Raw genomic sequence first — 26,676 nt, forward strand, 5'->3', positions numbered from 1 at the left:
ATAAAATAAGAATAATTTTAATCTTATTTAATTTTGCTTCCAGAGGGCAAGCCTTATGAATTACAGTGCTTATATCTACCTAAGCCTGAAATCTTATTTGCACATAGTAATGGTTAAAGATTTTTGTTCAGTTCAAATAACTGTTCACTGGAACAATTACTATATTTGCAACCATACTGAAATTCACTTGCTAGCATTTTTTTTTTTTTTTAACCAGCTGTGTGACTCTCAGTAAGATGATGGCTAATTGATTCCTTAGGTCCCTTGAGTATCTATAATAGCATAGCTAAAATTAGCAATGAGCTAGCAAGTTTGATAAGGCAGTCACATACAATATAAGAAATAGAGAGTGAATGACAGAGACGAACATGCAAAAATTAGTATACAGGCTTCAAAAACAGGCTAAGAAATATTCCACGTGTAATAATAGCTCATATTCATGAAGTGCTTCTATGTTCCAAGTACTATGTTACATTCTTTAAATGTACATGTCATTTGACCTTCACAACTGTATGAGGTAGGACAGTATTATTCTCGTATTACAAATGGGGAGATTGAGGCTAAAAGAGAGTGGCTTCTGGTCACACAGCTAGTAAGCAGTGGCATAGAGAACTTCAACTTAGGTGGGTCTAGTTTTCAAAGGCAAGAAAAAAGGCAAGAGAAGGTGTGCTGAGTTAAAAACCATTTGTGGGATTAATTTTAAATTGCTTGCATTTCATGCTTCCCTGCCTTGCAGAACTTCTGCTGCCCTTGTTCATGAGCTCCTCAACTCTCCCCCAACCAAAAGCAAATGTATACGCGTGTGCCTATATGCCTTTCGTGCTGCTGTGGCATGCTAAACCAGACAACTAAGGAGAATAGAAAAGGGAAGGAAATGCAGAGTGAATGGCCTGAGGCTTAATATGGCTAAAGTATTGATATAAACTTTAGGGCTTGGCTCTGATATTAGCTGAGGCTAGAGAAAAGCTTTTGGGCCTTAGTATCTAGTTCTTCACTGAATTTCAAAGAGTTTAGTATCCCACTTAGGTTTCTTCTCAACAAATGAGGCGAACTAACCAGAAATTCGCTTCTTATCCTTATCACCCATTGTGTATTTTTTTCTTGCCATTTTTGGGCCAAATCTTCCCTCTTTTATCTTAACAGACCCTTGACAAATTATTGTGCCCTACTTTCTTTCCAGTAGCAAGCTCCCCTACAGTATGTGTGTATGTATTATGGTCAAGATAACATGTCTTATCACCTAAGAAATACACCACAGAAATTACTGGCCAAATTTTGTACTAATTTTAAGTTTCTCGCCTTGATCTTTAAAACCTAGGCTATCTGAACAACCTCTTCTTACATATGCCCTTTCTCAAATATCCATTTCATTTTGCCATACTAGTACTGATTTATCTTCTTGTAGCTTAATTCCTATGCTAAGCATTGATGAAATTTAGATGCTGACTACAAAAACAGAAGACATTCAGGTTTACTTTCTTACAAACATTAATTGAACATATATACTCTGGTAGAAATGCTTTTAGAATATAGCCTTACAAAGAAAATTGACTTCTATATATTTAAAAGTTACCTTTGATAGATCCCTGAAGTTTCCTGGAAGAGTCAAATCCAATTCTTCTGATTCATAGTTTGTTAATACCCACGGAAACACGGGGTATTGGTTCAGATCATTATATGTCCGTCCTAGTAAAGAAAAAGATAAATGAAAATCTGTATACACTAATTGCTTATCAAAGTGTTCCTGTCCTTCTAATAGATGAGGCAACTATTGCATTGCAGAAGAAAAGTAACTCTTTTGTTTACTGAACTATGCCTTTATTCAATCAAAAGCACTTATAACAATGTGTTTCAAGTGAACTCACTCAATAATAATTAAGAAGTGAGTAACTAGAATTACTTTTTTATAATGTAACTTGTGGTAGTGATTGCTAGCTGTTCGTCATAATCAATTTCTCTTCTTCCTGGGCTAGACCACATTTCTCAGCCTCCCTTATTAGTAGCTATGGCTGTGAGACTTAGTTCTAATCTACAGAATGTGAGCAGAGATGGTATCTGCTACTTTCAGCCTTGGTCCTCTGCAACTTGTTGCATGGGTGCTCCATGCTCCATCTCTCTTCTGCTGACTGTGATGAAGATGCTATTTGCCACCCTGGAAGCAGAGCCTGATAAGCTGGGGTCCCTGAAAGTGATCATGGAGGAGGTCACCTGCTGGTCTGCACACTTGCAGATTATGTGATGGTGTTCTACTATAACTAGTATATATCCAGAATTCTATTGCCAGTATACAGTATACTACATTGTGCTTCTATTAAGAATCAATGTAGAGAATTTGCAAGTTAACAGAAGTACCCTGAAGCCAGTACGAAAAAGCACCGAGGCAGATGTTATGCACATTTTTTTTCACTCCCTTAAGTTCATGAATTTTCTTTTCGTATTATGTTGTTTCACTTTAGTGGAGAGCTGCTGAATGTCAGGCTGAATTTTTTTTTTTTTTTTTTTTTTTGTGGTACGCGGGCCCCTCACTGTTGTGGCCTCTCCCGTTGCGGAGCACAGGCTCCGGACGCGCAGGCTCAGCGGCCATGGCTCACGGGCCCAGCCGCTCCGCGGCATGTGGGATCTTCCCAGACTGGGGCCTGAACCCGTGTCCCCTGCATCGGCAGGTGGACTCTCAACCACTGTGCCACCAGGGAAGCCCTAGGCTGAATTTTGTTTGCTGGTTTTCGTTAGTTTTTGACAGAATGACTTAAGCATTTTAGGTAGGACACTGAAGCCCGTGGGACCGTGGCAAAGCTTAGGGAGAGCACAGGGCTGGCTTACCCTGATAAACTGACACTGAATAACATATGATCAGGTGAAATTAAGAGGAGCAGTATTAAAGAAACAGGGTCCAAAGAAAAATTCCGTTGGACAAGACTGTTTTTTTGTAAAAATGCATTATGAACTGATCACAAGACTTTCTAAATTTCCATTCAAATCCATACAAAATAGCAATTTCCCTGATATTAGTGATATGATTTCATCTTGTGCTCCTTGTTGCACACCGTGTTAGCATAACAGTAGCACAGATATGCATACATTATCTTATTCGTCATCAAGAACTGAAATTAAATGATACCTACCTCTTGTAGCAACTGGTAACTGTGACTGTGAAATAAAAAAAAAAAAAAAAACAAAAAAGCCCCCATAATCTGAGGAAGAACTAAATCTGCTACTATTATAAACATGAAACCAAATTAATTAATTCACTCAGTAAACATTTTATTCGGTGACTATTTTATCTGTTTCTTATATGAATCTCTGCATTTTACAACACAATCACTTATTGTTTTAAATATGTAAACTAATGTGGGTGTATATTATAAATGTAGGCAATTGATAGAAAGCAGGATGTTGCTTCCACTCTGCATTTCCTGGAGCAAGGTGAGAGTAAGGTTAGGGCTTCCTCTTTGTTCTCTGCCACAGCACTGTTGCAGATGTGTTCTAGCTAATACTTGTCTGCCTCTCCACTAGTCCATAAACTCCAGAATGTAGGGTTTGAGTTTAAAAAAAAAAAAAATGCCTCTGTATATTGGCATATTTTGTTTGTCTGATAGATATTTGTTGAAAGAACGAATGCATATGTGATAAAAATGTGATAAAATGAGAGCCAATTTTTAAAAGATGAACAAACCAGAAGCCAAATAAAAAAGGAAAATTGCAGGATAGTGTTGTTGGAGGAAGAGGACTGTGCCAAGGCACAGAAGTACACATGAGAGAGAGCGGCCTTGTGAATGTGCGTGTTAAACCACCAGACGGAAATATCTGTGGCCGACGAATGCACCTGCTTTATGTTGTAAGTCTACTGTGATGAAAAATAGTGATGAGAATTTGGAACCTTTTGACTACAGTCTTTTGTATATGAAAATAGACTGCTAAAGCAGTACCACTGTAAAATGCACAGTGTAAAATTCTAAAATTTTAAATTTATTACTGAGAGTTTATGTTAACCTAGGACACCTGATTACTCTCAGTGTTTTTTCTATGCATGTATATATACAGAGAGTCTAGACTGGCTGGGCAGAGCTATCTCTGGGATTGTAAGTAGGACCGTGGCATATTTAGTGCTCTGCCATTTTCTGGGTTACCATTCTACTAAAAAATCTATAGATTTTAATGGAAAAGAGGTCTTCCAATATATGTGTATTTTAAGAGAATAATTTGATGTTATTTATGTAACGTATTTTGTATTACGTATGTAAATCAATGGCTGAAAATTAGACATAATAACTGTTTTTAAATTTTCTGATGAAGTTTCATAACTTAAGGAAAAACTGTCAAACTAAAATAAATAAAAAGCCAATTTACATTAACTCAGTACTTAAATGTATCATATAAGTAGAAACAGCATAAAAATAGAGACTATACTTGAAGACACTAGCCTTTCACTAGAAATGATTTTCTAATTAAAGAAAAGATACAATGCTATTTTTGGAAAAAATACAAAGAAAGGAAGGTATCTTTAACATACACACACATACATACACACACACACACACACACACACACACACACAAATTGATTGCTGTCTACAGTCACAGCTCATGGTAATTAATCTATCCTGCATTTTTTGTTAATTCACTTTTAATAATCTTTGGAAGATGCTTTAAAAATAAATGCTTAGAAAAATTTAGTAAGTTTTAAATTACTAAAGCTTTATAGCACATTTTAAATCTAAGAAATACAATCAACTATATAAACAGATGTTCTGACAGTTACATTAAAACCTTTTTATATAAAACTTTCCACATAAAAGCTTTCCAACATGGACAGTTAATATATTATTTTTCATTTGAATTAAAAATTCACAATGTATTTAATACTCACATGGATGAAGTTGGTACTCTGGGATTTTGCATTTATAAATTTTAGCCATGAATTACCATTATTACTTTAATTATTTTACTGAACACCTTTGTGAAATGAAAAAAAAAAAAAAAAAAAAAAAAACCCTGCTGTGTACCGAATTAACCAAAAAAGTGAAATATTTCCAAAATAATATCTGTTAAGTTCTGGCACATCTAGGTACTTATTAATTTTTTTTAGGATAATTGAAATTTAGTAAATAATCTTGTGCTGTTATTTCCTTTGCCAGCAGTAATAGGTGCAGAGTTTTTTTTACTAACTATGCTTCTAAGGACTTAACTTGGAAGATGAATATTAATTATCACAAGCCTATGACACTAATCTACTCAAACAATAAAAATGAAGCACAGTAAATGAGATTTCAGAAACACTAGATATGTTTCTTCGTTTAAAAAAAAAACTTTTAATTAAAGCATCCAATTTAATGTTTTTATATGGCACTTTAGTTTTGAAGGTAAAGTGATCTAGAGACAGCTGACAAAGAAATTATAACTGCAATTCCTTGGTGAAAATGTTAATGACAGCAAAATATTGTTTAATTAGATGATTGCAGCATCTGGATTAGCACTCTTTAAGAGCGATGTTCCTGTGCTTGTCTGCTTCTTCGCACTTTACAGACATTTTGTCATCTCTAGGTCATTAGGAAAGAATTTTTAATGATTTTTCTAGAAGCAAGCAGTTCAAGTTACATTTAATTAGATGACAATAATAAGCCCAACACATGCAGTAGCTAAATATATACATAATTAACCAGGGAGGGCTTGTACATCACAGAGTAAAAAAAGTAGAAAATGCTAAACAGGAGAAAAAGGTTGGGGTTGAGGAAGCTGTGCTGAATTCATTAGCCGATCATATGAAAAACAACTCAAAAACCTTTTAAAAAACCTCCCAAACCTAACGGGATCATTTACACTAAGCTATGTTAGCAGTCAATGTGCTATTTTTTTTTTTTTTAATGTAAGAATGCCAGATTTTAAGTCATGTTCATAGTATTATCTAATAAGGCATAAAATAGGCATAGGCTGTATCTTTTGGAACACAATAAACAGAAATTAGGTCAACTCTGGGAATTAGAGGCTGAACCCACATTTTTAGTTAAACTCTATGCATCACTAAAAATCTTCCAAAACTTAATGTTCTTCAAAAATTAAGAAAACAAAACCCAATTGTTTCAAAATAGTTAAATTATACCACAGTACTAAGCTAGACTTTCATGCAGTTTTTAAGATCATGATTTCAAATACTATTTAATGAGATGGAAAAAGAAGAATGAACGTGTATGTGTAACAGATTCCCAAAGATTACCACACACAGAAAAAGAAAAAAACAGAAAAATCACCAAAACGTTAATTATGATATTTATGGCTAGTCTTCAAGTAATTAAATTTTTAAATTACACTTTTCTATATTTCCAATTTTCTATAATGAGTATTTATTAAATATATAAATATAACAAAAGAAAGGCCATGAAAAAAATTATGGGCCTTTAGGTATCCTTTCAAAACAGTATGTCTTCTGAATATTTGACAAGCTTCTTTTACTATGTAAAGTATCTTTACAAAACTTACATATATATAGGATAATGTGTTTATTTATATGCAATTATATATGTCACAGGAGGGTCTAAAAATCTACATACTGTATTGTATTAATACTAGGACACTGCTGTGTATGCTTTATAGAAAGTCTTATTTTTAAAAGCAATTAAAAAGGAGAAAAGACAAATTGGCCAAGTATGAGAGACCTCAAGAAATGGAGAACAAGAAATGGGTCATAAAATGTATTTCACATTTCATGTTAAAAGAATATTTTGGAGAAAAAAAGGTACATCTGAGAGGGTAAGAGAGTTACTAGAATATTTTTATTGAAAATGTGAATTTATTAAGTCACATTGACCTATATTTTTAAAAACCAGAAGCCAGAAGCCAGAAAGGGTTGCTTCATCTTCTCAATCAGATTCTATTCTATAACTCTTCTCTTTAATCCAGGAAATTTAAAGCATCCCTCATCCAGCAATTCTAGTGAATTCACATAATCATAAAGTCATGCAAACACAGAGCATAAATATTAAGTCAGTTCAGTTTGATGAGCATTTATCAAGCAAAACTTTGACCTCATAATCTTACTGGAAAGAAGAGATACAGACATAAAATCCAAGGATGCATTATCCTAAGTGCCAACATGGGTGGCATAGACAGCGCTACAGAAGATGTGAATGCTGCAGGAGATTAAGACAATTATCGTAAGGTAAATGTTTTAAGAATGTATGTGTGAGGAGGTGGTTCTCAAAGTGCAAACCTTGGACCAGTGGCATCAGCATCACCTAGGTACTTGTTAGAAATACAAATTATTGAGGCCCACCCTAAATCTACTGAATCAGAACCTGTTGGTTTCAGCAAGCCCTCCAGGTGATTCTGAGAACCACTCTAACCTAGATGGGGGGATGGTGGTTGTGTCACCCATGTCGTGGCTGGTGGCCTTCTCCAGGATTATCCAGGAGTTGCCATGATCAGAAGAAAGCTCTTTCATGCAAGGTCGTGTCTCCTTTCCAGGAGTCTGCATCCAATGACTGCAAAGTGGAGGTAATGAAGGCCTGGCCGCCTTGTCTCAGGGCAAGACACCTCTGAAGGGATCTGCTGAGGCCTTTGCTGCAATTACTCTGGGGTTCATTTTTCTCCTTCTGCCCGCTTCTACTTTCTTCACTCCCCTCACAGATGTTGATCCCAAGGACACTCTCCAATAAACTTCCTGCAAGCAAATCTCTGCCTCAGACTCTTTCTCTGAATCTGAGACCTAGGTGAACACAGTACTAGGGTCTACATTAGAGATGATAATTCCAGGCCCAGATCTAGTACTAGAATAGGCCTGTGGACAAAAGTCATGATGGTAAATAAACTTCAAAAGTTCTTCTGATGAAATATAAATTAAAAATGTCTAAAAATCGTTAATTGTTTCAGTCTTAAAAGTAGTTACAGATTAAGGCCAATGGTTGGAGGTGAAATTGAATGGTGCCATGATATCCCGAGGCAGTATGGTATAGTAAGTGAGTGAAGCTCTACAACCAAACTACCTACATTAGAATCCTGACTTCTTCACTTATTAGCTCTGTGACTTGGGCGAGTTATTTACTTCTCTGCACCTCATTTCCTCATTGGTGAAATGGGGATAGGAACTCTGGGGTTATTGTTAGGATTAAATGAGTAAATACACATAAAACACTTAGAACCATATTTGCAACACTGTAAACTGCTCAGTAAACATTAACCATTATTTGCCATTTTTTTTCTGAATGTTGATATTAATATTAAAGAACTGTATCAAAAAGAAACGATAAAACTAAACAAATATAATAAAAAGGTTTTTCCTGAATCTTGATATTAAGAATAATTAAAGAGGGCTTCCCTGGGGGCGCAGTGGTTGAAAGTCCGCCTGCCGATGCAGGGGACATGGGTTCGTGCCCCGGTCCGGGAGGATCCCACGTGCCGCGGAGCGGCTGGGTCCGTGAGCCATGGCCGCTGAGCCTGCGCGTCCGGAGCCTGTGCTCCGCAACGGGAGAGGCCACAACAGTGAGAGGCCCGCGTACCGAAAAAAAAAAAATTAATAAAAAAAAAAAAAATAATTAAGGAAATGTTTAAAGAAGACTATGATAAGATATAATCCAACCATTTCTTGCCTTTGGATTACCCAGGAAATTAAATATAATTTGTCAATAAGAACACTAACATTCTCTCAAGAAATGATAAATCTAAAGTTTCAATCAATTGACTTATAAGTATTTATTGAACAATAACTGTATCCCTAAAACTGTGCTATGAAACAACATGATCATGTAGTGGAACCCAGGTTAGTAAAAGTGGTATTGGTACAATTTAACATCTTTATAGTTCCCTTTATTCTAGGAACCTTCAGAGTCCTTTCTTTCGAGAACTCTGAAAAGTGTTCCATTAAGAGGAGATGAATGGATATGAACAGATATATAATATTCTCCACAAATCAGGAAAACAGACAATTCTAACTGCTTCCTAAATAAGTACTCAATCGTGGCTTTGGTGAAGCTTCTCTATAATACCATCACCCGTATCTTTAATGCTGGTGCTCAGTATAAACTGGCACCCCTACTCAGAACTTCAGGATGATGGCAAAGGAAGAATTAGCAGCGATACATATATTCAGGGAGAGTACCTCAGGGTATTTATATTCATAACTTTTTCCAATTTGTCATTCTACTTCTGTATGAAGGTTCATTTTGTCTGGATAATCATCTACGTATGACAAAATTCTTAGAGTTCATTTAAAGCCCATCTTTTCTACGAGGCCTCCCTTGATTAGACTATTTCATACTAACCTTTCACTACAGTTAATGACACTTAATCACATGCTTTCTTGTATGTTCTAGATGTTTTCATATGCAAATCTTGTTCTGATAATTAGATCTTAAATGGCTAGAGCAATGATACTCAAACTGTGCAGGAGAACCACCTAGAAGGCTCGCTAAAACGCAGAGCTGGGCCCCACTCAGAGTTTCTGATTCAGCAGGTTTGAGGGGTCTGAGAATTTGCATCTCCAAGTCCCCAGGCAATACTAATACTGCCAGTCAGGGGACCACACTTTGTCAACCACTAAACTAGAGCATATTACAATGACTTCTACTTTTTATATAATGACATTGTGCATTAGATCCTTTACTTACTTTTTTTCTTTGCCATACCTGTTGTCACTACTCTAATCCAATTTTTGACTCCACATTTTTTCCCCCCCTTGGAGTGGCTTCTGCTTACTTTCCAGTGAATTTGTACTCATATTTCAATTTTCAACTTAAATGTTGCCTGTGAGAAGCCTATGAAAAGACTATGAGAAGCTTTTCCTGTAAATGTAATGCCTTCTGGACCTTAGACTTCAAATAGCTTTGTATATTTTCTCATTATAATAATTACAGCTTTTTGCTGGAATTACTGGTGTACATGTCTGTTTTCCTGACTATACTATGACTCCTTCGAAGGCAAAAACCATACTTTGCTTTCCTCTGAAGTGTCAGTGCGAAATAGAGTGTGTGGCACATAGTAAAGTGTTCAGTAACTATTTATTAAAATGATGAGCAAGTTGATTTCATATCTAGAGTCCTGTAAGGCTCTCCTAACAGCTCTCCCTAACTTTAAGGTATTTTATTTCTGATTCAGGCCATATATAACTAGCAGTTTAATTGTCCTGAAATTCCATACTGCATTGCCTTCTACTACAGAACTATACAGACTCCTGGATTCAGGCTCTTTACAGTCTGCCTCTTACCTATAGCTCCAATAGTATCTCCTATTATTCTCTGCTGCAGCCAAGATATGATACTCATGTCCACCGAACACATAACACATATTCAACTGGGAGAAATTTGTAAAGCTCCGCTCTTTTTCTTCTCCTCAAACACACTCATAAAATTTCTGTACTCTGCTTAGCTCTTGCAGCATTCACCATTTATAGCACTTATTCAGCACTTACCATCAGCTGTCTTAAAATGCTCTCTTATGCATTTCATTCACCCATCTAGTTATAAGCGCTCTGAGTTCCTAGTTCCTACCTTATACTTCTTTTTATCGCATTGTCTACAACAGACAGACTTAAATGTTTAGTTATAATCATTGTAAAGAAAATACCCAACAAATTCTTAAAAGAAAAAACCCAGTGGTCTATACATTTTTTATGTCACGAAATAAAACAGACCCCAAGTACTCAAAAGAAGATAGGAAGACAGTCAAATTCCTCTTACAACCTGCATGTTCTGGCTCAGAAACCCACCTGTCTCAAACAGAAAAAAAGCCATGTCTATACTGCTCAGGGGCAGCTTTTAGAAGGGATCATGATGTTATCTCTATCAGACCGCAATCTTTCTAGAGATAGACATAGAAACAAACTCCCAGAAAGCAGCAGGCATGAAGTGGGTGGTGGTTATAGGTGGAAGTATACCACATTGTGGGAAATGTGGCTGACATGAGTAAAAGGCAGTGAGAAGGGATGGAGACTAGAAGAATCCTTTAACACAGTGAACTAGATAACGCTCCATCCAGAGGATAGACAGAGAGAATCCCATCTTAGAGTAGCAGAACCTTTTAGTAAGAATACCAGCTCCACTGGAAACTGAACTACAAATGAGGTACATCACCCTGTCTTCCAGTGTTAATTCCAAAAGCTCCAAAGGGGTAGCACAGTCAAGGAAAAAAAAATCATGTGCTTATCTATGACATATGGTAGACAATGAGTCTTGATAGATCTTTCAAGATAGATAATAGAAAAACCTAACAGAGGGAATATGGAAGAATACTGAAGAATGAAAAAAGAACATTATTCTGAAAAATCAGGTAAAGATCCATGTAGCTAAAAACAATATACTGTATTAAAGAGAAGAAAATTTTAATAGAGTTGAAATCCTTCCTAATATGCAAAAGTAATGGACTCCAAAAAATAAGTGTTTCATAGTAATATGGATTCTGGTAGTAAATTGTATTGACAAAGATAAGCAATGAATGAGAAGTAAATTGAGTTAAAGTTCTTATTTTGCGTAGGAGTGGTTTAAAATGTTGATTCATTTTTGAGTTCAAAAGGAAGAGAAATATATTTTAGAGGATTTTTAAAAAATTTAAACATATCAATATTAATTCTCTAGGAGAATTAGTAGCAAAAAGCCTATGTTCTAAATCACTAAAAAAGTAGGCAAAATTTATTTATATGGCCAAAGACAAACAAAACAATGTGAAAGGCAAGAAAATATTGAAAGCAATAGTATAATACAAGATGATATAAGACCAAACATATCAGTTACTAAAACAGATGGAGAGACTTCCCTGGTGGCACAGTGGTAAAGAATCCGCCTGCCAATGCAGGGGACATGGGTTTGAGCCCTAGTCCAGGAAGATCCCACATGCTGCAGAGCAACTAAGCCTGTGCGCCACAGCTACTGAGCCCGCCTGCCACAATAACTGACGCCTGCGTGCGTAGAGCCCGTGCTCCACAACAAAGAGAAGGCACCGCAATGAGAAGCCCACACACCGCAATGAATAGTAGCCCCTGCTCGCCGCAACTAGAGAAAGCCTGCTCAGCAACAAAGACCCAACACAGACAAAATTAAATAAATCAATCAATAAATAAATAAATTAAAAAAAGACAGATGGAAACAGATATCAAACATGGCTACTGAAAGATTTAAAGTACAAGACAGAGTTAAAACTTGAAATTCCACCTATGCTCTAGGACACAGAGTTGGCAGATCTGAGATTCTATCCCCTTCACTTTGGTAATGAAGCTTATGCTACATCATGCTGTTCACCTAAATATGCTAATGAAAAGGTTCTTTATATTTCAGATGTTTAAGTTCATTCTATCTCTATATGTAAATGTGTTAATTAAATAGTATAACACATTTCCTTTATCTCTGAGGAAGTAAATAGGTTTCTTTAAGATATATACATTGTATACACTGATATGTGAATATATATGAAATATGTCATGAAGATATATGTATATAATGGAGATGTGTGTATAAAATATAGAATAAAATTAATATATGTAATAAACAGTTCTTTGGTTGTAGCTCTAGCATCCTATTAGCAAAGGAATTAACATTACAATATGTATTAAATGATTAAAATGCAAAACCATTTCAAGCAACTTTTTTATCCCTATTTGTTGACAAATCAAATTCTCTTGTCTATGTAATACACATCTATATCATCCATATTTAACATATGCCATAGCATCCATATTCACACATATATGAGAGATTAAAAAGAGGACTATTACAGTTATCCTTTTAAGCAATGATTCAGAGAACAGGGCTCTCAATTCATAGTTTTGAGCATTCATTCAAAAAAGAACAATGATCAGAGGTAGGCATATGCATTTATGTAGTTTTAAATTCATCCGATTGTAAAAAGTTTTTGTAGAGCCTGATTTACAGAAGTAAACTCTTTGTAATTCAACATGAATAAGGGCTTTGGAGCTTAATTTAGTAAAAAAGAAAGAGGCACTTAAATCTCATAGAGAGGTTCAGCCACTGACAACCACTGATTTAGCAGAAAAACAAAGCCACTACCTTCTCTTAATTTACAAGCATGGTACTGCTGAGGCTGATGGCAGTTACTCATCATTTAGAAACGTAATCTGATTTTATATTTCCATTTGAAGATTTTAAGAAAAAAAAAATGCTGTAACCCAATCATGCCATAATCCAGGTGACATCTGTACTAGGCAGAATCCTGTTGTTATTCTCCTGTCTAGCTGCTACTGCTGAGAATGACAAAGTAGTGAAATTACATTTTCCCATTATTATTTCCAGACACTCTCTGGCAATGGTTTGTTGACTCTAATAAACCGTCAGACAAAGCTGTCAGCAAAGGAAATGGCAGAAGGAGAGCAAGAAAAAGCCTCTTCAACAGTAAATGCACCTAAACCGTGGTACTAGCTTGTATAGTTTCTGATAGCAATTTAATGTGAGTGCTTCAATATTTATGCTAAGGCTGTATTTGAATTCTAAGGCGAACAATGCATTCCATCAAGTCACATTACCAAAGATTTTTGATGAACATAAACATATTATGAGATTAAAGAATAAGATGTCTTACCTGCTATAGTATTAAGAAACATCAAATATTCGAAGTTTGAAATTTCCCTTCTTTGCCAACGCTGAGTCATGTTGGAAGATTTATAAAGCTGTCGAGGAGTGGCTAGTGATATCCTCCTAGCAATTAAGCAAACCATAACAAAAAGTCTCTTTTAACTCATGACTTTTAAAAGTCCAATAATAACTAATGTATTGATTTGATATTATTGAATTTATGGTTTATCTTTCTGAGATAAATTACAAAATATATTTTAGCTGTAGATATTAGCAATATTTGAAAAATCTGTTATAGAGAAGATATATTTATTTACTGAGGATAAACCAATATGAAAGCACCTATTGGTATAATATGGCTCCAAGTGGGTATTTTATGTCAATAACAAAAAAAGGTGAAACTAGGCTCAAAATAAGGCAAAGTAGCTTTTGAACACTACAGCAAACCTACTCCATACTACAAAGCTAGGTAGACAGTCAACAGCTTAAAGGCATTTGACTTAACCCTTATATACTTAATGCTGCCACTGAACTTTCCACGCCTGCCTCTGCCACATGTGCACAGCCTCTAACCACAAGACACCCATCCCCCTATGAGGTCAGAAACAAACAACTGGGAACTTTGAAAATGTACGAATTCATAAGGGACATAGGAATATTGCAAGGGAGTAATCAGGATAATTTGTGTAAATTATGAACCTTTGAAGGTACAATGTGTTTCTATAAAAAATAATGAAAGCTGGCTGTATTTGTAGTAGTACAATAAGGCTAACTGAGTTTCTAAAACATTCATCACTTAAAACAGAAGTTCCCAAACTTTTTGTATTTATGCCACCTTTAGGGTCTCAGGAATTTTTTCATGGCGCCCCTAGCCCAAGAGAGACACCTAACGGTTCTGTTTATTACGTAGTTAGGTCTAAATAACTGAATACTTGAGCCTTAACAACTTAGTAGCTGTTTGAGAATATAATACTCAAAAATTGAAAGAAAAATAATATTTTATTTCATTCTTAACTAACGACAATTACTTAACTAAAGGAATGTATTGCACACCTGTTGGTCACTGTGCAACTTAAACCTTGGAATCATATCTGACACCACCACCTTCAATGCCTGTTCCACGTGAATTTTCATGCAGCACTTTTATTTTTTTATTACCAGAGCAACCCCTATAAACTAGTTTCACAAAGCTAAGATGGCACCAAAAAGCATGCAAGAATGCAGTCCTATCAAATGTTGAAACTTAGAACTAACTCAAGCTAAGAGTTTGTGCAGCGTCTAATAGATGTTGTTGTGTTTCTCTAAAAAATATTAAATGCCCTGCAGTAGCCCTGAGAGTGCACTGTGACATCTCAGGGCTCCGTGGTGCTTATTTTGGGAACTGCGGACCTAAGACTATTTTTGTCACCCATGTATTATTACCACGTTTCTGTTCACATGGGATCTTAATAGGCATGGCAGGAGCTAAGATAGATGTTAGTTGAGGTAAAGGAGGGAGGAAAGAAGAATGGGAAGAAACTTGTTATCTCAAATTCAAATCTGAATTAAGAATTTTAAAAATAATTATGTGTAACTCAATGTTTAAAATATTAACGTAATATGTTGTAGCAGCCTGGTCACATATTAACATTTTTGAAGAACTTTCCTAATTACATATATTTGAGATAATAGATCCTACTGACTCCAAAAGAACTATGTAAGTCTAATGATTCACTTCATTGCAATAGTAAAGGGTATATATATTTCATACTTCAATTCTATAATTCAGCGTACTTTTCAATTAACTGGTGATATGATTTTCACAGGGCTACTTAGAGGGCTTCCAGATTTTGATCCATACCGGCACCACCACCTTTCAAAATTTTCCAGATACACTCTCATTCATACAACCATTTATGTTATAAACTTTTGCCTTGATTCTGACTTTGTCATGGCAACATGCTAAAATATTTTCTGAATTATCAAAGAATTAATAAACTACGTTTACCCAATTACTATTTGCTACTATTATAATTATGTGCTTAGTCCAACTTTTGTTGGATTACTATCATAATCATATTCTTGCTAATCTGACTAAAATTCTTACCTGCAACATGCTTAGTCTGCTAAAAGCAATGTATATAATAAAGTTGTACGTTTATTTGTTGACATTTTAAACCTAGACAATTTAAGAAGAAAATTGCTGATCTGGAAATAATTCTGAGCACCAAAAACACTCAAAAACCAAGACCAAACAAATCCCGATAAGGGGAAATACGAGGAATCATGGGAGAAACCAGGTATATTCTTAGAAAGTAAAGAATCTAACTAAATCCAAAGTTTATTGATTGTAATGACTGTCTGAATAGAAAATACATTAACCAAACAATGACAATCAGTATGGAGTCTAGAAAATGGTCAAGTTTTTTGTCAGTAATTTTCTTCTGTTACGCAGGGGTAAAGGTATTGTTCTTTTGACCAATGTGGATCACTTTGATAGAAGACACAAAATAGAAATTAAGAGAGTGGGCTATGATCTTGGGCAAGATAAGTAACTTCCCTAACCAAAAATTTCCTATCTGTAAAGTGGGATAAGAATACCATTAAGAATCCACATTAAGGGGCTTCCCTGGTGGCGCAGTGGTTGAGAGTCCGCCTGCCGATGCGGGGGACACGGGTTCATGCCCTGGACCGGGAAGATCCCACATGCCGCGGAGCGGCTGGGCCCGTGAGCCATGGCCGCTGAGCCTGTGCGTCCGGAGCCTGTGCTCTGCAACGGGAGAGGCCGCAGTGGTGAGAGGCCCGCGTACCGCAAAAAAAAAAAAAAAAAAAGGATCCACATTAAGAACATGGTTGTTTTAAGAATTAAGGGCTGAGAGCCCCTCTGCCATGTGAAGACACATCGAGAAGGTAACCATCTATGAACCTGGAGTTGGGATCTCACCAGACACCAAATCTACTGATGCCTTGATCTTGGACTTTCTAGCCTCCAGAATTGCCAGAAATAAACATCTGTTGTTTATAAGCCCAAAACAAACAAAAAAGAATAACAGGAAATAATGCTTATAAACTAAAACACAAAATATAGTCCCTGGCACATGGAGAGTGCTCAGCAAATGAGACCCATGGGTATAAATTAAAGGGCCATTCATTAGGCTATGCTAGCTTAGTGGAAATATTCCTTCTGTTCTAAATTTTTGGAATGCGATCTCTTCGGTGGGCTTGCTCAAAAAGCAGCCTAAATGATATGTGAAGTCAATTTTCTGGCAGTATACCTGCTTTGGAGTTTGATCATTTTTGTTTGTTTCTAAAGCAGTCTCCTATGGGCTTAGCTTAGAGGAAGTACCCTAGAGTTTGATAAATTCTGCTTTAAACTGACAAAACCCAATGTCAAAAAAACAAAGCAAAGAATGGATCCCTTGGTGATTTTGCCAAGATACTCTCAGCTGGAAGGCTTCTACTTGTAGGAGCCAGACATCATCGCTTTCCTTTGACAATTCTCTAAGTGTAACAGGATCTTACATATCACACACACACATATTTATACAAGTATGTGTCTATGTCTATTTACCTACCCACATACCTACCTACTTTCTCACCTACTTACCTATCTATATCTGTGTATGCATGCATGTGTATAGTGTATATGTGTGTTCACTGTTCACAAAGTGCCTTCATTTTATGATCTCAAGACATTCGTAAAACATCTCTTTGCAAAGATACTGTTCCCATTTTATAGCAGATGAAAGTGTCATTCCCCTTGCCTTATGTTATTCATTCTTTCAACACATATGTATTGAGTTCCTACTCTATCAGGCTCTATCACTGCCAGTTGTATCAGGCTCTATCACTGCCAGTTGTATCAGGTCTAAGCCTAGATTCAGTGTTCCTCTTACCCCCATCTGCTACTTCTAAGTCTATATATCACATGAAGTATACAAAACTGAATTTTTAAGTATTTTATTAGGAAACTAATAATGAGTTGAGCCTTTGGGGGGAAAGCCAAGGGGACAACAAAAGAGTGTTTTAAGATAGAATTTCCAAACTTACTAAACATCTATTTTGTTTCCAGTTTTTCTATCAAGAAGAATGATCTTCCAAAAATTAAAGAGAGACCAAATGTGGTTAAAAGGAAAATAATGTTCATAGAAGGTAAGGAATATAGTACAAGAGCTTCTGGTTGTTTTTAATTCAGGCCTGGACAAGTCTAAGAGTACTAAAGGAAATTAGAAAACTCTATTGGTAATCTTTGAAGAATCATGATCATTGAGAAATATGCCAGGAGGCAGATGATTTTTTTTTTTTTTTTTTTTTTTTTTGCGGTACACGGGCCTCTCACTGTTGTGGCCTCTCCCGTTGCGGAGCACAGGCTCTGGACGCGCAGGCTCAGCGGCCATGGCTCATGGGCCTAGTCGCTCCGCGGCATGTGGGATCTTCCCGGACCGGGGCACGAACCCGTGTCCCCTGCATCGGCAGGCGGACTCTCAACCACTGCGCCACCAGGGAAGCCCAGATGATTATTTTTTAAAAGGAAAATGTTAGGCCTATTTGTGAGTTCCTAATGTCAATTCCTGGAAAAAATTCTTGACTTGATTAAACAATTTGTAAGTACTTGGGAAAGGAAGTAGTGATTACTATGAGTCAGCTTAAATTCAATAACAAGTCTTGCAAAACTAACTTCATTTTCTTTTTTTGATAGATTGAATGCATTTTTCTTTTGACCTGTATTTTATATAAGTACTTCATTATCTACTAATGTCTTAATTTAATATTGTCATTCAACTAGCAAATATCCTAGGCATGTGCATACATGTCAGTGAATTGGTCTTACACTGTAAACTTAATACAAGAATAGATACTTTGTAATGCAGGGTAACTCCAGTTGAGTAGCACTTAAAAAGCACCTTTGCAATTAGGCAGTGTGCTAAGTATTGTAGATTAAAAGATAAATAAGACACAGTCCCTGTCTTTTACATGTCTGTAGCCTGTTTAAGAGAAGATAGACAACGATTAGTTTTCTTTTCCATGCATGCAGTTCTCTGCCACAATTCCCAGGGACTTAATGATCAATGTGGAAGACACTGTTGCTTGTCTGTCCAAAGCCGACACAGAAAATGTATTTTTTTCAGGTAGGAAGTGGCAGGGAGTTGAGATATATTTCTCCTTGAATTCTAGGGGATGGTTTGGCTTTGTGTTCAGCATTCAGTGATTGTTTTAGGGGCAGGAAGGTGACCCCATTCTGGCCAAAGGGACCTGAGATAAAAATTGTTAAAGGCTTCTAAATATACTCCATCCTAAAACACAGAAGTTCAAGAAGAAATCCTTTGTGTCTTTTTCCTACTTGAAAGCAGTTGTGTGAAGATGTGGTGTCTGGAGCAGTGGTGGTTATTTTGTGAATATGAGGCCAACTGAGAGTCCTGACATCACTGAACGTCTGAGCCAATACTAGCAACTCCTTCTTAACTCCACATCTTTCATAAAACAACCCCCCGAAGCAAAACCCTTATTGCTTAAGCCACTTTTAGTTAGGTATTCAGTTACTTGGAGCCGAAAACCAGCTAACTGATATTAGTGATAAACATAATTACTATGTTTTCTACTTAGAATAGTATTTTTCAATAAAATAAGATTTCAAAATAATGCTTTTAAAATACCAAGATGAGAGATTTAAGAATGATTAAAATCACATCATAATTAATGACTATTAATCTCAATAAACTCTGAGAGTTTTATTACTTTAATGAAGAAGCATTTATACATAGCATTTATAAAAACAATTTATATCTTTTGTAAGATCTTCAGCAAAAATGTCTTAATTATGTGCCAGCTATAATATGCAATCAACTTTTTTACTTCCTCATTTATATATGTGTTAAATAAAATTATGCCCTATTCTGTCATTCTTAAAATAGCTGTTTTCATAACCTCTTTCCCTACAAATGACCTGCAGAGGAAGACAATTCCTTGATTTTCAAAATAATTATAGTGGTATAAACTTATTTAGATTTCCGTCATATTGAGATTGAAATATGTTAACAAACCGTAGATAATGTGTAATGTGATATAATTACCTGGCTTGCGGCAAACCATAGCTGGTCCCTACTCCAACCCGAGGCAAGCTATAGACGACTTTTTTTACTGTTGCTTGATCAGGGAAATTAAACATAACTGAGGCTGTGGTAAGAAGAAAAAACATGATTTAGAAAACCACAGGAGAGCTAACCATCAATTTCAGAAATCATTTTCAAGTGCCCTTCATGATTTATTGGTAAAGGTAATGAATCTTCATGGAAAATCAGGTTTCTGTGTAACTTTATCCATGAGAAATCTAGGATTAATGTCTTCAAGCAAATTAATTCTTTTTGTATTTTTATTTTAGCGAGGGCATATCAAAGAAAGAAATAAAACAAAAAAATATCAAGTCAGTATCACACCATGTAAATGAATAACATCCAAATACGAGCACATTTCCCTTCAAAATATTTAAGGGGACTTACTTCGGTTCGCCATAAATACTTCCAAAGCAGTGTTTTGTAGAAGATAACGCCTTGAAAATACAGCTCGTATCTCGCTGAACATCCATTTTCCATGAAGTCCCTCAGTGTATGCAAGAACCTAAGATAAATAGTTTAAAGGGAAGTGTCAGTCAGTTAAATACGTGTCTAAGACTCAGTGTAACAATATCTTAGTGCTGTATAAAACTCAGTAAATTATGAATGAATTCATGATATATCACATGATATAACTCATGAATTCATGATATATCACAATATTGCCAATCATTCGATTCTGTATATTTGCAAATTTTCTACCTTTCTAAAGTTTTAGTTGGCTCATGAAGAAATGAAGGAACAGAAAAGTTATATGTTCAAGGTGACCCTGTGACTTAAAATAGAAAACGTGTTATGCTTTTGTGGTCTTGTGTATGATTGGCTGGACCACGTGGCCTGACATACACTTTTGGTTCTTTTCTAATGTCACTTTTCCTCCCTCTTCCTTGCTTAACGAAAGCCCACTTAGACCCAAAGTGTCCATGTGGTCAACCCCAGGCAAGGGGCCATGACTGATCTAAGCCAGGGGTCAATGAACATTTTTGGTAAAAGGCCAAATAGTAAAAATGTTAGGCCTTGCAGGCCATCTGTCCTTCTCACAACTATTCAGCTTTGCCACTGTGGTGTGAAAGCAATCACAGCCAATGTGCAAATAAATGGGCATGACCTTATTTATAACAATGGCCTGAATCTGTTTCTGAGGTCAGAGTTTGTCTGATCCACGATCTAAGCTAATCATGATAAAGTTATTCTTTGCTTTTTCCAAATTCCCTTGCATGTAGGGGCAAGGACATTTGACCCAGAACTGGCTAATGAGAACAAAACCAGTCATTTGGGGATGTTTCAGAAAAGCTGATAAAATGAGTCATATGCAGCTGGCACACTCCTTTCTCTTCCTTGCTTGAATGGAGATATAATGGTAGAAACTACAGCAGCAATTGTGTAGCCATTAGAGGAAGGCCAAGGGAATCCCAGCAAGGTTGGCGCTAATATTGTTACTGAAACAGTCTCAGCAACTATCCATATCTGGACTTATTCTTCCATGATACAGATAAATCCATATTTGATTAACCCACTGCAATCAAATCTGCGACAGTTTCCTTCCTGATACACCAGTGTATTTTAACAATACATAAACACATTCTCTACTTGCACTGGTGTACCCTGTATAACCTACTACACTTATATTTGCTTCGGTGAAAGCAGAAACTAGTTACTGAGTTTTACATACATGATATTCCTTAAGGTTTGAGAACAAGTTATGAAGTCCTTTTTCACATTTCCTTTCTCTAGAAATTATATATCTCTGTGTGTATATTACATACCATATAATTATATTATAGTTATATCATCTATTCATCTTTTATTTTTTGAAAAATCCATTTTCTAGCTCCTTAATTCAGTTTTCGTCTTTCTCTACACACTGGAAGGTTTTTGGAGGCAGTCAGACATCTGTTTAAATCATGAAACATTTTGGAGGCAGTCACAGACCTATTTAAAACTTGGCTCTGCTATTTACTAGCTATAGGAACTTGGAAAAATTATTTAACTCTATCTGATTTTTGTCACCTGAAAAACAGTGATAATAATACTCATTACTGGTTAATTTGAGTGGAGACAAGGAATGTAAAGTGCATGGCCTAGCTATTGTTTAAGTTCTGTTTATAAGTCCTTTCTGTTGAGCATAAAGTGACAACTGTTTTTCAGTTTCTACATGTAAAACTTCTTTTTATACATTTCACAAAAGGATTACAGTGACTTGCCACAATTTACATTAATACATTCTTACCTGGGTGCAACAGTTTCCAGATTTGAATTTCATAGACTAGCATAATTTTCTTTAAATGGAAAGAGTACTAATACAGGGTTGATAACTCTTATTTTGTCGGGTAGGAATAATTTTAAGACAGAACAGCTACAACAACAAAAACTATCTTTCATTATGACCATTATTTCACTTATATATGTATATTTTATATATATATATATATAAAGGCCATTTGAAAACCCAAAGAGTAAAATGAGTATAATCTCAGAAAAAAGGAGAGATCTTCCCATGAAAGCTGTGTTGGCACCCTTATACTAAATCTGGTATGCCAGGAGGATGGATGGAGATTATATATATATAATGTATATTATATATAATATTTTATATATTATATTATATATATAATATGTATAATATTTATATATAATATGCATATTAGGCTGTATACAATATATAGAGAGAGATATATTAGTGTGTGGGTATATATATAAACACACATATACACACACTAATATTATCTTTCTCTTTGGGAACCATGATGCAGTGAACATCTGACCAAGTATTCCTTTCCATTAAGCATGTTATCAGTTTATTTTAATTCTAGCAGGCAGGTGGCTCTCAAACACATAGAAGTTGGTTTGACTCCTTAAGTGCCCCATGCAAAACCGTCTTACCAACTGCGCCAGTTATCAAATTATTGCTTCCCAGCTCCAAATTCACCCTTAATTGTTTATCTTGTGAAAGTGAATCTGTGCCGTTTATTTTTCCTTTGCTAGCCGATACCATGTCGAGGTCTATCAGGAAAGGACTCTGAAGAGATGATGCAGAAGAAAGGGGTTTTTCTTCCTGGTTCTGTGTGCTCACCTAGCAGGTCCCTGCAGAGCGTGGGCTTCTCCAGTGCCCGGCTCCTGCAGTGTGTGATGGCTGACAGCACCCAGTGACCAGCAGTTTTCTCCAGTAGCCCCCTGCCCCAGACAGTTTTGTAACAGAGTGCTCTGGTGAGAACCCTCCCATAAACAGATTCACCAACTCCCTAGAGGGTGGTTTTCGGGGAAGTTCCAAAAGGCAGAGCTCCAGCGAGCTCCCTCAGCAGGGCACCAGAGTGACTTCTATACCACGAAGGGAACTATAGCCATGTCCTCCCTAACAAGGCCAGGAGGCCTCTTCTTGGGTTCAATGTCAGCTCAAAAGACAATGGCTGCTCCTCATATGTGCTGTTTCCTATATTTTTTAGAGTTCTTTTTATTTCTTACTAACCATTCCCTGTTTCTCCAATATCCCGTTATAATTTATAATTATTTCTGTTTTTATAAATTATAATACTTTCCCTGTTTAAATTGCTATGTGGCCTCTTTCTCTTGACTGGATCCAAACTGATACAGGAACTCAATCAGTTCTCCTACCACCGCTTTCACAGCTCCAGGTTGGGACCACAACGGTCCTCAGGGACCCTCAGGAGCAAGAAAAAAAGGAAACTGAGATCATCAGAGGAACTCAGTAAAGCCTGGAGGCAAAGAGTAAAAGGAGACAGAATAAAATTAAAAGAAAATTATTTTGCTAGCAGCTAATAAACAGCTCAGGAGGCAAATTCCAAAAGATAGACCCAAAGGTCCAAGCTATTTTGAACAAGGGCAGCATCATCTGAACGAGTGGTACAGTCCTTACCAGAGGGGCCAAGGGAAAGAAAATTTTACTTTACAGTCACCCATGTGACAGTTCAGCTTTTGAAATCCTTTAAAGAGGCTGATAAAAGACAATGCTCTGAGATGTTCATAATTCCCTGCCGGGAAACCCAACAGAGCCTAGAGTCCTTTTGTTTTTTTTTACAGCAAGCCACCTCCTACTTTTTCTTCTTGTTTCCTTCAAGATTGATTATGGAATGAAACTCTCCTAAATTTTTTTATTAAAAAAGTTTTGGCTGGCATCCAGCTTAGAGTTATCATGTACTAACCTCCAATATCTCTTCTATGACATCACTGTGTTTGAATTCTGTGCCTGGCACTTATTTATTTTTTTGCTTGTTTTTGTCAGTCCCCTCCCTGTGACGTGAAAGTTCCATGAGAACAAGGCCCCATCTATCTTATTTACTGCTCAATACACAGAGCTTAGAGCAGTGCCTGGCACAGATGTGCTCCATATACATTTGTTTGTTGAATAAATCAGCAAGAGAAACGGACGGAGATAATACATATGGGGAAGGTTACAAAGAGATCTTACAAAGTACGTACATCTCTGACTCCTTTGCTGAACTGGAAAAAGCTTTCCAGTTTTGCCTCAGACTTCTCATGTTTATTATCCTACTGGTGGAGGCCTTCAGAGGTCTATTCTGTCTTTAGATTTAATCAAGATCTAAACAAAGTGATCTAAATAGAATAACTGGTTTCTCTTTTCTAGTAGTTTAATCTGCACCCACAAGGAACTCTAGATTGGGTTATACCCCACCTTGGAAGACTCTGTCCCCATAAAAAGGATTCCTTCACTCTAGAGGGTTGGGCTAAGGTGTTTTAGTTCATAGACTTACGCCTCGCACTTAAGAAAAATGTATACTAAGGTGTGTCACAGAATATCATTTGACACCTCTCTTGAGCAACAATTTTATTTCTGATAAGTAATTAGACTTTTTTTGTAGTGAAATTAATATAGATAGGATGGAATATAAAAAGTAAAAAAAAAAGATGAATGGTTGAGACAAACCACTAGCATTCAAACAAATTTTGTGATTGCCATGACCGCCTGGGACTATACCCCGAGTCCCCTTTCCTCTCCTCTCCTCATATGCAACGAGAGGGTAACCAGGAGAGAGCTCACCTACACACACTTGGCAGCTCGTGGAGGCTTAAAGTAGAAAGCTGTTAGACTGGAGGCAGAGTGATCGGTTAGGACGCTCCTTCGGGCAAGTGATGAGGAGTTTAATCAGTTTGTATACGCTTCAAAAGTGCAAAGGAATATCATTTATAGTTGATTAAATACTGAGTTTATGGCATGTTTATATAAAAATCTGGGCATCAAGCCTACATCTGAAATATGACCTGATACTATAAAATTGCCTGTATTTTATTTATACCTCTACTAGTTACATAGTGTTCTGTAAGTTTCAGGACCTTCTATAATAACTCTTCAGGTTACTTTTTCATTATAGTCCAAGATATTTTTCTAAACCATATAAGTACTTTCATTTATACTTGAGGTTTGTGGTTTTGTTTTCTTTCTTAAGTCGACCTTCCCATATCATCTGGTTTGTGCTTGCTGGTCTCTCCAAATTATTTAATATACTATGAAATCAATCAACAAATGCTAACTAGCCTACTCAGTTTCATTTCATGAAAATTGAATAAAGATAACTTTTATTACATCATATAGGTCATAAATAAGAAAATTAAAGCATCTTGATCACAAATTTTATGCAACTTTTGTGATTTTCTTAAGCGACCACTGAACTGTTTTGAGCTAAGGGCTTAATATCTAAAAGAAGTGAAGGAAGAGAGAGATCATGCTGGCTTTATACCCTGAGGTCTGTCCCACTCACTTATGAACTGAAACACACAGGACATAATATAAAACAAATGTAATAGAGACCCCTTGTAAACCACTTCGCCCAAATGTGTGCTTAACACATATTATTTGATGATTGTGTTGAAGAAAAATAGGGTTGTTGTGCACTCATGTGTATCAGACATGCACATTTGTCAGAAACATGGGTATGGCTGTCAAATCAGTTTCATCTTTTTTTCTTTTAAAGGCAGCTAATATTGTGTGACCTAAAAAGTACTTGTTTAGTGAGAGCTTTGCTGATCTCAAATCATCTGATGCATATATTAGAACAAGTATTTGGATATGAAAAAACTAAATTTTGCTTCAAGTTATATTTTCTGTTAAGAATTGATGAAAATGATGTGAACGGGTGGAGAGACATGCCCTGTTCAGTGTTCATGAGGCCATCATATCCAACAGACACTTGCAGCTTGAACAGTTTCATTAAAAGGCTGTTAGTGCAATGGAAAGCTGTAACCCCCATTACTTTTATAATTCTGTACGAGTTATCAATGATTCTGGATGGAACAAATATATTCAGGATGGAATAGCTCAAGAGTAATTTGAGGTTTGCGTTCATACATGATCATCCCTGCTCTTTGCCCTTTTGCCAGATGAATGAAGAGGAGTCTGATGCCCAGAAGGAAAGCAGAACCACAAACTGGAAGAAGTTTGGGTTCTAAAATGACCATGTGGAAGATCATCTCTGGCTGGCAGTTGCTGCCATGGTACACGGGGTGAGGAAGTGGGAAGCAGCAAAAACAGCAAGACGTTTGGAACTCCTTGCTTCCAGTTCTTTCCACCTGCCTTCGTGATACTATTTCCTCACCAAAGGCACGGAGAGCATAAGATACAAGAAATAATTATTTAGAAGTGTATGGAAAAAAGGAAATAGCAACACAATGGACTAGCCTCTTCTAACTGGGCTAGAATGAATAACTCTCCAGGAAGTAAGTTAGGTACGCATAACTTAAGAGTAAGTTTCCAGATCCTTAACTTCTTAAAATCTATCTGCCTGAAAATGAACATGTGAGGGAAATACAGGTCCTCTTTCCCATCTCTCTTTTCCCACTGCCCTTCTCCAATTAAAAAAAAAGGATGGGGGGCTCTCTATGGTGTATTATCTGGGGTATAAAATCTGTTGAGGGGCTAGGAGCCTCAAATAACGGACAATTCAAAATTCTGATGGAAGTGCTGGAAAATTGTATGTCCTTAATGACTGGATTAAAAAAAAATCTTTTTGCAAGTTAAATGGTTTCCTAATTCTTTACTTTCAAAGAGTTGAAGTTGGATCTAATCAGGCTGTCAGTTGGGAGATAATTAAAAATAATTTTTCACGATAG

The 26,676-nt window shown here is 36.3% G+C and overlaps 1 protein-coding gene across 7 annotated transcripts in view; it reads right to left on the minus strand.

The window, feature by feature from the left end:
• Window positions 1-26,676, minus strand: part of NBEA (neurobeachin) — a 630,249-nt gene that overhangs the window by 103,453 nt on the left and 500,120 nt on the right. For all 7 annotated transcript variants that reach the window (XM_067713386.1, XM_067713385.1, XM_067713382.1 and 4 more), the window contains 4 exons: window positions 19,981-20,098; window positions 19,555-19,657; window positions 13,512-13,627; window positions 1,574-1,686 (listed from right to left, as the gene is read on the minus strand). In XM_067713386.1, coding sequence (XP_067569487.1) covers window positions 1,574-1,686; window positions 13,512-13,627; window positions 19,555-19,657; window positions 19,981-20,098 — 450 coding nt within the window. The remainder of the gene's footprint in view (window positions 1-1,573; window positions 1,687-13,511; window positions 13,628-19,554; window positions 19,658-19,980; window positions 20,099-26,676) is intronic.

This window comes from Pseudorca crassidens, chromosome 18, assembly GCF_039906515.1.
Source record: "Pseudorca crassidens isolate mPseCra1 chromosome 18, mPseCra1.hap1, whole genome shotgun sequence".
Classification (NCBI taxonomy): Eukaryota; Metazoa; Chordata; class Mammalia; order Artiodactyla; family Delphinidae; genus Pseudorca; species Pseudorca crassidens.